This window comes from Bombina bombina, chromosome 7 (genome assembly GCF_027579735.1).
Source record: "Bombina bombina isolate aBomBom1 chromosome 7, aBomBom1.pri, whole genome shotgun sequence".
NCBI lineage: Eukaryota > Metazoa > Chordata > Amphibia > Anura > Bombinatoridae > Bombina > Bombina bombina.
Window position 1 is genome coordinate 585543265 of NC_069505.1, and position 14134 is coordinate 585557398.

The 14134-nt window shown below is 36.7% G+C and overlaps 1 protein-coding gene across 2 annotated transcripts in view; it reads right to left on the reverse strand.

The window, feature by feature from the left end:
• The window catches only part of VARS2 (valyl-tRNA synthetase 2, mitochondrial), a 96507-nt gene that overhangs the window by 22243 nt on the left and 60130 nt on the right, over nt 1–14134 (reverse strand). For both annotated transcript variants that reach the window (XM_053722065.1, XM_053722066.1), the window contains 2 exons: nt 12330–12406; nt 11717–11801 (listed from right to left, as the gene is read on the reverse strand). In XM_053722065.1, coding sequence (XP_053578040.1) covers nt 11717–11801; nt 12330–12406 — 162 coding nt within the window. The remainder of the gene's footprint in view (nt 1–11716; nt 11802–12329; nt 12407–14134) is intronic.

Below are 14134 nucleotides of genomic sequence, written 5' to 3' on the forward strand. Positions count from 1 at the left end.
TATGGGCATAGCCATCCTCTGTTAGAGGTGTTATTTGCTGGATAAGTTATATTTATTGAATTTACAACATGTACTTGCCATCTTTAGGTAACATTTATCACCAACAAATATAGATCCTCATGGTGTAACATGGTGGCCGATTTGTGCATATTGGCAAAGCCACCCTCTGTTAGAGGTGTTATTTGTTGGATATGCTACATAGGTATATGACTAATGTGTAAATGCTTTATATTGATTTTCTAGGACAGAAAAGTCTTAGCTCTCTGTGTACAACCTGGATGTGGTTCTTACGTATAGTCGAGTATCAGTGATTTTTCATCTGTTATAGGCTTGCAAGAACAATATTGCACTGTTTATTTCCCAAATGGGAAGTTTGTTACGGTTATTGTAACCAATTAAAAAAGAAAATGCTGAAATCCCTGTCTTATGTGTAGTTACTTAATAAGTCTCTACAATTCTTTTCTGTTTTAAGTTTGTTCATAATAATTTTAAGGGTCTGCATTTTCAAATCCTACATTTAGGTTTCTCTAGGTCTAAATTTATGACCTAGTTTACCAAATTTATAAAGGCCTGACTCCCCTCACATTTTTATTATCACTTTAGAAAACCCTCCTCTTTCTTCCCAGTTGGGTCATGGGGGAACACATTAAAATGTTTAATAAACTAGTGAGTGCTGATCTGTCTAAACAATGGGAAGACAAAAAAGGAAAGTGGGTGAACAAGTTCAATGATAACCTGTCGATCTGTGAAAGGCATACCTTATTAACCCTTAGGAAAAATATGGATATAGTTATCAAATCAGCAGATAAGGGCAGTGGAGTAGTGGTCCAGGACAAGTCTGACTACCTAAAAGAAGCCCTTAGACTACTTAATAAGCCAAATACTTATAAAAAAAACGTTCCTTAGATCCGAACCTTAAATTTACTAAAGAACTCAATGACATCCTCACACGAGCAAAATCAAACAACATTCTAACTAATGAAGAATTTGTTTTTTGCAGCACAGAGACCCTTCGATTCCCATATATTACCATCTCCCCTAAGTCCACAAAACTTTGTTGGACCCACCGGGGAGACCTATCATCTCAGGGATAGGGTCTCTGTCCAGCAATTTATTTATTTAGATCGATCCCTTTCTACAGCCAGTGGTCAAAAACACCAGGTAATTTCTCAAAGACACTACTCAGACTATTAAAACATTTGAAGGGAAAAATTGGGATAACGATTTTATATGGTTAACATGCAACGTAGCAGCATTATATACATGCATCCCTCATGACCTGGGCTTAAAAGCCATAGAGGAGAATATGATTGATAGTCAGCTGCCAAAAGCACAGATCGACTTTATTCTCGAAAGTAATTAATAAAGACAATTATTTTCAGTTTAATTCACAATTTTATTTACAGTTGCAAGGCACAGCGATGGGGACCACTTTTGCCCCATCCTACGCCAATTTATTTATCATTTGTTTTGAAAACAAGTACATTTGGCATAATAATCTATCCAATAGTCACCTTATAAGTTATTTCAGATATATAGATGACATTATTATTATTTGGAAGGGTCAGGAAGACTTGATTAAAGAATTTATTCAATATATTAATCATAACAATATTAATTTAAAATTTACCAGTAAAATTCATAAAAACATAGAATTTCTCGATCTCTTACTGTATGTAGATAAAGATGGTAAGATTGCTGTCAAAAACTATAGGAAACCAACTGATAAGGATGGTTTCCTTAGTGCCAACAGTAGTCACCTTTTGAGGTGGAAGAACAACATTCCCCTTGGACAATATCAAAGAATAGGCAGGAATTGCACACACTACAACGACTACCTCACTGAATCCCTGACTCTAGACAGTAGGTTTAAAGAGAAAGGCTATGATGTGAAACTTTTAAATACAGTAAAAGAAAAAGTATCTAAGATGAATAGAGAAGACATGTTAGTGTCGGGTCATAGGAAAGGAATTGGAGGGTCAACCAAAAAGACGAAATAAGATTTATTACAACATTCAGCCAAGGCAGTAGATAAACTGAAAACATCTTGAGGAAGCACTGGAATATTCTTACCTGTGACCCTATACTAGGCAAATCTCTCTCAGAGAGACCCCTAATTACATTTAGAAAAAAATCTAAATTTTAAAAACATGTTAGCTCCGTCCAAACTAAAACCTATTAATAATTTCACTATTTCTGACAATGCATATTGGCTCAGTAGAGCCAATGGCACATGGCCATATGGAAATACTAACTGCCACATGTGCAAGGGGGACACTTTTTACAATACGGACAAATTGAAGGAATTTAAAGTTAAATATAAGTTTTCATGTAAAATCCCAATTTGTGGTCTACCTTCTAATCTGCAGCTGCAACTGTTTTTATGTAGGGCACACAAAGAGGCTCATTAAACAAGATATAATGAGCATTGCTGTAATATTAAGAATAAAATAGACACAGTGTATCCGATCATTACAAACATCACCACAATGCCAATGCCAAAGGTATCAAGGTCATTGACTGGATTCCACTTTATAGCTCCAGGAATAGGTTGAGAAGTTTGCAACAACGTGAAACTTTTTGGATTCACGAGTTGCAAACTCTCAACACAGTGAGTCCCAAAGGCCTTAATATAGACTTAGATCTTCATGCTTTTATGTAAATGCCTCTATTTTTTAATATAGCCATCCTTTAGATCCAGACAATTGATAGTACACTTAGTATATGGAATACTCCCAATATAGTTTATCATTAAAATATGTGGCAGTGTTAGGCCCCTTTTTTATATATTGTTGTTAATCCATTAGTTGTCATTTGCATTTTCTCCATAATTCCAGCTAGGATGTAATTTAACGAACAAGCATTTTTTGTTCTCAACAATAATAATTAGATCGCCCTCTTTTATGATATGGTATTTAATTATGTCATATTTTTAAATATGTTTGTGCTTAATCTTAGTTTTTGAGTATTAGGTGATTTATTGTTACTATTATAATGCTTAGGGGATAATTACTATTATTCATTATTTAATAAACATAGATTCACCAATTTACTGTGCAATTATGTGTATATATATATATATAGGAAGCGTATGTGAAACGCCGCGTCAGGGTTTTTTAATTTTTAACCGGCTCTCCCATAAGTTAAAATAATAATTATGTTGTGAAAATAGAAGTTGGTGGCGTACTCAGTCAAGCAATATTTAGTTACTATTAAGTATAATGGGTATATTTTTGGCAATGTGGTTAAAGAACAGTCTATAGCACTGTTAAAGAACAGTCTATAGCACTGTTAAAGAACAGTCTATAGCACTGTTAAAGAACAGTCTATAGCACTGTTAAAGAACAGTCTATAGCACTGTTAAAGAACAGTCTATAGCACTGTTAAAGAACAGTTTAAAGCACGCTAGTGCCAACATGATATAATCATACAAAGGCAGCAATGATAAAAGTATTAGAATTTGATCCGGATAAGAAATAATAACAACCAAGTTGAATGCACTAGTGATATTTGATATTTACTTTTTAAAATCGCTTATAGCATAAAAATTTTGCGATACAACTCTGTAACAAACAACAGAGACAACAAGCTGAAAACCGTCCATATGATAAGTAATTCTGAGAATAACAGCAGTTGCAGTATTAACAAATCAGCGGAGCACTTGTAATTAACTGAAAACCGCTCATATGAGAACAAGCTCTGATAATAACACTTGCTGTATTAAAAAAACAAAGGAGCATTTGTATTCAACGCTCTTAAAAACATACCAACTTACAAAACACAAACAGAAAAGCTATACAGGTTTAAAGCTGGAATAAATAATATACCTAACAACAGTTATAAGTGCAACACCTCTTTTTCTCATTTATTAAAGCTACATAGTAGCAGTATTTAGAAACCGACGCTTATACAAGTAAAACCAGCTACCTCATAGTATCATCTTTGCTGAAAAATTATTCTTACCTAATGACTGAATATATAAGGCCTTAATTTAACAAGCCTACATTAGATCCAATACATCATTAGAGTATACATAAGTGGTATTGTAAATTTGTACAACCTCTATATTTTATGTGTCAAAAACAGCAACATAAGTTTGAGATACAGTGTAAATTCATGAGCTCAATAATATAACAGCTTATGAACTTATAAGCATGATTATATAAGCAAGAACTATTAAAATAACAAACTCTAAATCAGTGCACAAATATCAGACTACACACATATTCTAATCTGAGTATATTGAAATTACCAGCTACCTTTTGTAACCACATTAGCCATTTTACTATTGAATGTCACTTTTAAAACGTGGAGGAAATATACTAGAACTATAAGCATTATACAGGAATATAAAGCCTGTTTAGATAAATCATTCAGCCAATACATATAAAGCTATTCACTCCTTTGAAAATACAATTCAGTATTGACTAAAACTTAAAGTTCGCACAATTGCAACCAACTTAAAAACAGAAAAAGTACATTTACTTAAAGGAGATGTGTTTTTAATAAAAGTGAGGACAGCAAAATAACATAATTTATGTAAGAACTTACCTGATAAATTCATTTCTTTCATATTGGCAAGAGTCCAGGAGCTAGTGACATATGGGATATACAATCCTACCAGGAGGGGCAAAGTTTCCCAAACCTCAAAATGCCTATAAATACACCCCTCACCACACCCACATTTCAGTTTAACGAATAGCCAAGCAATGGGGTGATAAAGAAAGGAGTAGAAAGCATCAACAAAGGAAATTTGGAAATAATTGTGCTTTATACAAAAAAATCATAACCACCATAAAAAGGGTGGGCCTCATGGGCTCTTGCCAATATGAAAGAAATGAATTTATCAGGTAAGTTCTTACATAAATTATGTTTTTTTTTCATGTAATTGGCAACCATAAAAAGGGTGGGCCTCATGGGCTCTTGCCAATATGAAAGAAATGAATTTATCAGGTAAGTTCTTACATAAATTATGTTTTTTTTTCATGTAATTGGCAACCATAAAAAGGGTGGGCCTCATGGGCTCTTGCCAATATGAAAGAAATGAATTTATCAGGTAAGTTCTTACATAAATTATGTTTTTTTTTCATGTAATTGGCAAGAGTCCATGAGCTAGTGACATATGGGATATCAATACCGAAGATGTGGAGTCTTCCACTCAAGAGTCACTAGAGAGGGAGGGAATAAAATAAAAACAGCCATATTCCGCTGAAAAAATAATCCACAACCCAAAAAATAAGTTTATTTTCACTTTTGAAAGAAAAAAACTTCAATCAAAAGCAGAAGAATCAAACTGAAACAGCTGCCTGAAGAACTTTTCTACCAAAGACTGCTTCCGAAGAAGCAAATACATCAAAATGGTAGAATTTAGTAAATGTATGCAAAGAGGACCAAGTTGCTGCTTTGCAAATCTGATCAACTGAAGCTTCATTCTTAAAAGCCCATGAAGTGGAGACTGATCTAGTAGAATGAGCTGTAATTCTCTGAGGCGGGGTTTGACCCGACTCCAAATAAACTTGACGAATCAAAAGTTTGAACCAAGAAGCCAAGGGAATAGCAGAAGCTTTCTGACCTTTCCTAGGACCAGAAAATAAAACAAATAGACTGGAAGTCTTCCTGAAATTTTAAGTAGCTTCCACATAATATTTCAAAGCTCTTACCACATCCAAAGAATGTAAGGATCTCTCCAAAGGATTCTTAAAATTAGGACATAAAGAAGGGACAACAATTTATCTAATGTTGTTAGAATTCACAACCTTAGGTAAAAATTGAAAAGAAGTCTGCAAAACTGCCTTATCCTGATGAAAAATCAGAAAAGGAGACTCACAAGAAAGAGCAGATAGCTCAGAAACTCTTCTAGCAGAAGAGATAGCCAAAAGGAACAAAACTTTCCAAGAAAGTAGTTTAATGTCCAAAGAATGCATAGGTTCAAATGGAGGAGCCTGTAAAGCCCTCAGAACCAAATTAAGACTCCAAGGAGGAGAAATTGACTTAATGACAGGCTTAATACGAACTAAAGCCTGTACAAAACAGTGTATATCAGGAAGTATAGCAATCTTTCTGTGAAATAAAACAGAAAGCAGAGATTTGTCCTTTCAAGGAACTTGCAGACAAAACCTTATCCAAACCATCCTGAAGAAACTGCAAAATTCTAGGAATTCTAAAAGAATGCCAGGAGAATTTATGAGAAGAACACCATGAAATGTAAGTCTTCCAAACTCTATAATAAATCTTTCTAGAGACAGATTTACGAGCTTGTAACATAGTATTAATCACTGAATCAGAGAAACCTCTATGACTTAGAACTAAGCGTTCAATTTCCATACCTTCAAATTTAATGATTTGAGATCCTGATGGAAAAACGGACCTTGAGACAGTAGGTCCGGCCGTAACGGAAGTGGCCAAGGCGGGCAACTGGACATCCGAACCAGATCCGCATACCAAAAACCTGTGTGGCCATGCTGGAGCCACCAGCAACACAAAAGACTGTTCCATGATGATTTTGGAGATCACTCTTGGAAGGAGAACTAGAGGCGGGAGGTTGATAACACCAAGGAAGTGTCAGCGCATCCACTGCTTCCGCCTGAACATCCCTGGACCTGGACAGGTATCTGGGAAGTTTCTTGTTTAGATGAGAGGCCATGAGATCTATCTCTGGAAGCCCCCACATCTGAACAATCTGAGAAAACACATCTGGATGGAGAGACGACTCCCCTGGATGTAAAGTCTGGCGGCTGAGATAATCCGCCTCCCAATTGTCTACACCTGGGATATGCACCGCAGAGATTAGACAGGAGCTGGATTCCGCCCAAGCAAGTATCCGAGATACTTCTTTCATAGCTTGGGGACTGTGAGTCCCACCCTGATGATTGACATAAGCCACAGTTGTGATATTGTCTGTCTGAAAACAAATGAACGGTTCTCTCTTTAGTAGAGGTCAGAACTGAAGAGCCCTGAGAATTGCACGGAGTTCTAAAATATTTATTGGTAATCTCGCCTCTTGAGATTTCCAAACCCCTTGTGCTGTCAGAGACCCCCAAACAGCTCCCCAACCTGAAAGACTTGCATCTGTTGTGATCACAGTCCAGGTTGGGCGAACAAAAGAAGCCCCTTGAACCAAACGATGGTGATCTATCCACCATGTCAGAGAGTGTCGTACATTGGGATTCAAGGATAGTAATTGTGATATCTTTGTATAATCCCTGCACCATTGATTCAGCATACAAAGCTGTAGAGGTCTCATGTGAAAACGAGCAAAGGGGATCGCGTCCAATGCTGCAGTCATGAGACCTAAAACTTCCTTGCACATAGCCACTGAAGGGAATGACTGAGACTGAAGGAGCCGACATGCTGCAACCAATTTTAAACGTCTCGTCTCTGTTAAAGACAGAGTCATGGACACTGAATCTATCTGGAAGCCTAAAAAGGTGACCTTTGTCTGAGGAATCAAGAAACTTTTTGGTAAATTGATCCTCCAACCATGTTTCCAAAGAAACAACACTAGTTGATTCGTGTGAGATTCTGCAGTATGTAAAGACTGAGCTAGTACCAAGATATCGTCCAAATAAGGAAACACCGCAATACCCTGTTCTCTGATTACAGATAGTAGGGCACCCAGAACCTTTGAAAATATTCTTGGAGCTGTTGCTAGGCCAAATGGAAGAGCAACAAATTGGTAATGCTTGTCTAGAAAAGAGAATCTCAGAAACTGATAGTGTTCTGGATGAATCGGAATATGAAGGTATGCATCCTGCAAGTCTATTGTGGACATATAATGTCCTTGCTGAACAAAAGGCAGAATAGTCCTTATAGTCACCATCTTGAAAGTTGGTACTCTTACATAACGATTCAAAATTTTCAGATCCAGAACTGGTCTGAACAAATTTTCTTTCTTTGGTACAATGAATAGGTTTGAATAAAACCCCAAACCTTGTTCCTGAGGAGGAACTGGCATGATTACCCCTGAAGACTCCAGGTCTGAAACACACTTCAGAAAAGCCTGAGCTTTTACTGGATTTACAGGAATGTGTGAGAGAAAAAATCTTCTCACAGGAGGTCTTACTTTGAATCCTATTCAATACCCTTGAGAGACAATGCTCTGAATCCAATGATTTTGGACAGATTTTATCCAAAAATCCTTGACAAATCTTAATCTGCCCCCTACCAGCTGAGCTGGAATGAGGGCCGCACCTTAATGCGGACTTAGGGGCAGACTTTGGTTTCCTAAATGGCTTTGATTTATTCCAATTTGAGGAAGACTTCCAACTGGAAGCAGATTCCTTGGGAGGAGGATTGAGTTTTTGTTCCTTATTCTGACGAAAGGAACGAAAACGGTTAGAAGCCTTAGATTTACCCTTAGGTTTTTTATCCTGAGGCAAAAAAACTCCTTTCCCTCCAGTGATAGTTGAAATAATAGAATCCAACTGAGAACCAAATAAATTATTACCTTGGAAAGAAAGAGATAGTAATCTAGATTTAGATGTCATATCAGCATTCCAAGATTTAAGCCAAAAAGCTCTTCTAGCTAATACAGCTAAAGACCTGGATCTAACATCAATTTTGATAATATCAAAAATGGCATCACAAAAAAAATGATTAGCATGTTGCAGTAAGCGAACAATGCTAGATATGTCAGAATCCAATTCATGTTGCGCTAAATTTTCCAACCAGAAAGTTGATGCAGCCGCAACATCACCCAAAGAAATAGCAGGTCTGAGAAGATGACCTGAATATAAATAGGCCTTCCTTAGATAAGATTCAAGCTTCCTATCTAAAGGATCCTTAAAGGAAGTGCTATCTTCCATAGGAATAGTGGTACGTTTAGCAAGAGTAGAAATAGCCCCATCAACTTTGGGGATCTTTTCCCAAAACTCTATAGATTTTGCTGGTAACGGATACAATCTCTTAAACCTTGAAGAAGGAATAAAGGAAGTACCTGGCTTATTCCATTCCCTAGAAATCATATCAGAAATAGCCTCAGGAATGTGAAAAACACCTGGGGAAACCACAGGAGGTTTAAAAACAGCATTTAAACGTTTATTAGACTGAACGGCAATAGGACTGGTTACCTCAATATCCAAAGTAATTAACAATTCTTTTAATAAAGAACGCATATACTCTATTTTAAATAAATAAGTAGATTTGTCAGTGTCAATATCTGAGGAAGGATCTTCTGTTTCAGATAGATCCTCATCAGAAGAGGATGAATTATTATGTTGTTGGTCATTTGAAATTTCATCAGCTAAATGAGAAGTTTTAAAAGACCTTTTACGTTTATTAGAAGGTGGAAATGCAGACAAAGCCTTCATAATAGAATCAGAAACAAATTCTTTAAAATTTACAGGTATATCATGCACATTAGAAGTTGAAGGAACTGCAACTGGCAATGTACTATTACTGACTATTACTGATAGAAACACTATCTGCATGTAAAAGTTTATCATGGTAACTATTACAATGACATGTAATTTCTACAATTTTACAACAAATGCACTTAGCTTTGGTAGAACCGATGTCAGGCAGCAATGTTCCAGCAGAAACTTCAGAGACAGGATCAGATTGGGACATCTTGCTCAATGTAAGAGAAAAAACAACATATAAAGCAAAATTATCTATTTCCTTAAATGACAGTTTCAGGAATGGGAAAAAATGCAAAAGCATAGGCCTCTTGGTAGAGAAGAAAGCAGGAGGCAAACATCAATGGGGTATTGACATAATGAAAAAAATTTGGCGCCAAGTATGACGCACAGCGTAACAAACTTTTTTGGTGCCAAAAATGACCGGAAATGACACACTTGCGTCACTAATGACGCCGCCATGTGAAAGGTCTCGGCGTCACGTATGACACCGGAAATGACAAAGTTGCGCCATAAAAGTATATTTTCGCGCCAAAAAAGTTTGCGCCAAAAATGACGCAATAAAATCTAGCATTTGACGCACTCGCGGGCCTAACACCCGCAATTGCAAAAAGTAGTCAAATTGAAAAAAGACTAAACCCCAGGTAAGAAATAAATTTCTTAAAGTGTTTACATTCCCAAATATGAAACTGACAGTCTGCAGAAGGAAATACATGAACCTGACTCATGGCAAATATAAGTACAATACATATATTTAGAACTTTATATAATTGCATAAAGTGCCAAACCATAGCTGAGTGTGTCTTAAGTAATAAAAACATACTTACCAAAAGACACCCATCCACACATAGCAGATAGCCAAACCAGTACTAAAACAGTTATTAGTAGAGGTAATGGTAAATTGAGAGTATATCGTCGATCTGAAAAGGGAGGTAGGAGATGAATCTCTACGACCGATAACAGAGAACCTATGAAATAGACCCCCGTTAGGGAAATCATTGTATTCAAATAAGTGATGCTCCCTTCACGTCCCTGACATTCGCTGTACTCTGAGAGGAATCGGGCTTCAACAATGCTGAGAAGCGCAAATCAACGTAGAAATCTTAGCACAAACTTACTTCACCACCTCCATAGGAGGCAAAGTTTGTAAAACTGAATTGTGGGTGTGGTGAGGGGTGTATTTATAGGCATTTTGAGGTTTGGGAAACTTTGCCCCTCCTGGTAGGATTGTATATCCCATACGTCACTAACTCATGGACTCTTGACAATTACATGAAAGAAAATAAAATATATACAAGCTGTCTTTTTTAACCAACACTAATAAAAGTTATATTTTATAACTAAACTTAATTTCTGAATACTTGAGATAATTGTAAGACCGTGTAAAGAAGCATACCCTTTTTCTGACACAAGTCACCCACTTGTGACTTATGTCATTTCAGTGATAATTTGTATTTTATGCTTAAGCACTGCTCCTGTAGACTACCCATTTATTCTGCAAGAATTTTAAACAAGGTATCTAAGGCGAAAATAAGCTCCTTAATAAAGGAATAATAACTATATTCTCTGTTTTTGTTCCTACCTTTCCAATCATGTCTATTTTAATTTGCACATTGTACGTGTATTTTTATTTGCGCATTTGTGTACCAGATTAAAATACAGTTTTACCCTTAGAGTGGTTTGCGCTCTCTTTTGTTTCAATGCATTGCAACTTGTCACCCTGCAGAGGGTGGAGCACTTATAGCTCCCTTCTGTCTGTGTCACTGTGTCACCTGCAGGGGAGGGACAGACTTATAGCTCCCTTCTGTCTGTGTCACTGTGTCACCCTGCAGAGGGAGGGGCAGACATATCTCCCTTCTGTCTGTGTCACTGTGTCACCCTGCAGGGGGAGGGACAGACTGATAGCTCCCTTCTGTCTGTGTCACTGTAATACCTGCAGGGGGAGGGACAGACGTATAGCTCCCTTCTGTCTGTGTCACTGTGTCACCCTGCAGGGGAGGGACAGACTCATAGCTCCCTTCTGTCTGTGTCACTGTGTCACCCTGCAGGGGGAGGGACAGACTTATAGCTCCCTTCTCTCAGTGTCACTGTCACATTGCAGGGCAGGGACAGACTAATAGCTCCTGTCTGTCTGTGTCACCTGCAGGGGGAGGGGCAGACTCATAGCTCCCTTCCGTTTGTGTCACTGTGTCACCCTTCAGGGAGAGGGACAGACTTATAGCTCCCTTCTCTCTGTGTCACCTGCAGTGGGGAGGGCCATACTCATAGCTCCCTTCTCTCTGTGTCACCTGCAAGGGGAGGGAGACTCATAGCTCCCATCTGTCTGTGTCATTGTGTCACCCTGCAGACTTACAACTCACCTGCTCTGGCTGTGTCCCTTTCACTGTTACACGGTATGCCGGAATCTGATGCCCCCACCAGAGTTGGCGGGATACACACCAGTCACTTAAAAAAAAAAGACAGAGTATAAGTTAAAAATGTCTAAGTGCTATAACTTACAAGTAAAATATCCTCACTTGTATAAACTCACACGACTATCAGTATAGTCCCCTTACTATGTACTGTAGAATCAAATAAATCAGGAGGAAACTATTGTCTGCTATAATAAAAAAAAATAATAGGCAACTTTTTTTTATTGTACACAATGAATTATGAAATTTTGGGTTTCATACATTAACCCTTTGAATTTGACATCTATCTATCTATCTATCTATCTATCTATCTACCTGCCTCTGTCTGTCTTTATATCTGTCTGTCTATCTCTGTCTGTCTTTATATCTGTCTGTCTATCTCTGTCTGTCTAAGCAATTCATTGGGAAATTGGATTCCAAGATATAAATGTTTTGCTAGGTTTCTATACTTACCATACATTTTTGGAAATATGATTTTCTATTTAATTAAATTAGTTGAAAACAAATTGCTAAGCAACTAACTAAAAAAGCCAGGCTACTTTGCCGCCCTACATAAAGACACCTGATGTGTGAGAGCCAATTCTTCCAGTTTTTCTGGTGATATGATGGAATGATCTTTAGGCGCCCAGAATTCACTGCCTGCGAGACAAAAAAAATTGAGATTTCTTTTATTTATTTTTAATTTATTTAAAGAGTGACAAATTTCAAAATTATGTTAAAGAGTCTCAAAGCGCAAAAACAAAAATTGTATAAATAAAAATATTTTAAGGAGCATGAAACTTAAAAAGGAATTTAAAAAAACAGTCTGCGAGAATTCATAGCAATAAGTATTCTTCATCATTTAAAAAAAGGATTTTGCGTTTAAATTTTTATTAACTTTATTTGTGGAGGGTACATTACTTCCTATCACAGCCTCACAAGGGGGCTGGGTACCGGAAAGTAAAGTAACAGCTTTTTTTTTTTTTTTTTGTTGCTAGTCACTTTGCTCTAGCTCTAGTCAGTTTATTGCCAATGCTCAGCAGAAGACATAAAAATCATGTGACAGTAGAACGTTTGCTCTGTAATAGTAGCATCCTTATCTAACTGCAAGCAGTAGCTACACTGAGTGCTCATTTTGCAAGAAAACAAGTAAATTGTTTTCCGTTTTGAACACAATCTTTTTCTTTTTATGTTTACTTTGATTTAACATATCCAATTTTTAATAAAGGATTAGTTTTAAATCTTTTTAAAGATAAATTAAATCAAACATAAAAGGGCTGATCCAACAATCTTGCACTTATTTTCTGTAGTAAACGATTTCTGAACTTCAGCCGGGATTGTCATCGTAATTTTTCCAGTAATTACAATACCATAATGCTTTTGCTTTTAATAACCATGTTTAAATCGTTACCTCCCCAAACAAATACTTTTTTTGAATCTTCCAGTCTTGAAACATAAAAAAGAGATGCGCAAGATAACAACTTTGTGGGTTGAACGATTACATCACAGGTTGAAGGTCCTGCATGTTGATTCGCTCCCGGGCGATTTATGCTAATAGGTGACACGTATGTAATTAACCTGTTTTGCTCCATAACGATAGAGATACATATATCAAAGGGTTTGAACAGCTGCACTATCGGTACCCAGGGCATGAGGGTTTGTTGGGTTAATGGTTTTACTAATTTTTATTAGTACAAAATTGCTTATTATTTTAATTGATTAAAGGGAATACGAAAGTCAAAATTTAACGTGCATGATTCGGATAGAGCATGTTATTTTAAGACACTTTTAAATTCACTTCTAATTTTCAAATGTGCTTTGATCTCTTAGTATCCCTTGTTAAAAAAGAATGTGCACATATCCTACATTAGTGGGAGCTAGCTGCTGATTGGTTCCTGCAAACATTTGTCTCCTGTGATTGGCTAACTAGATGTGTTCAGCTACCTGATAGTAGTGTAATACTGTTCCTTTAGCAAAGGATAACAAGAGAATGAAGCAAATTTGATAATAGAAGAAAATTGGAAAGTAGTTTGAATGATATGCTCTGTCCAAATCCAGAAAGAAAATGTTGGGGTTTCCTGTCCCTTTAAGAAGGTAGCATTTGTATTGGTCTGGTCATGTTTTTAGCTAATATTATATAATATGATGGGGTAACGTCAGTGTGCTGTGCCCATGCACAAAATTAAAAACGTTTCATTCTAAAACTTTTGCGGTCGTCGGTAATAAGTAGGAAAGTGTTGTCTGCGGTTTATCAAGTCCTTTCAGCTGTGGAATTCGATAACTGAAAAATTACACAATAAACGTGCCGTTCATGAATTGAGAATTCGGATTGTGATCAGTTAAACAGGACTCGCACATAAGGACATTTTTAACCAAAATCATAAAGTA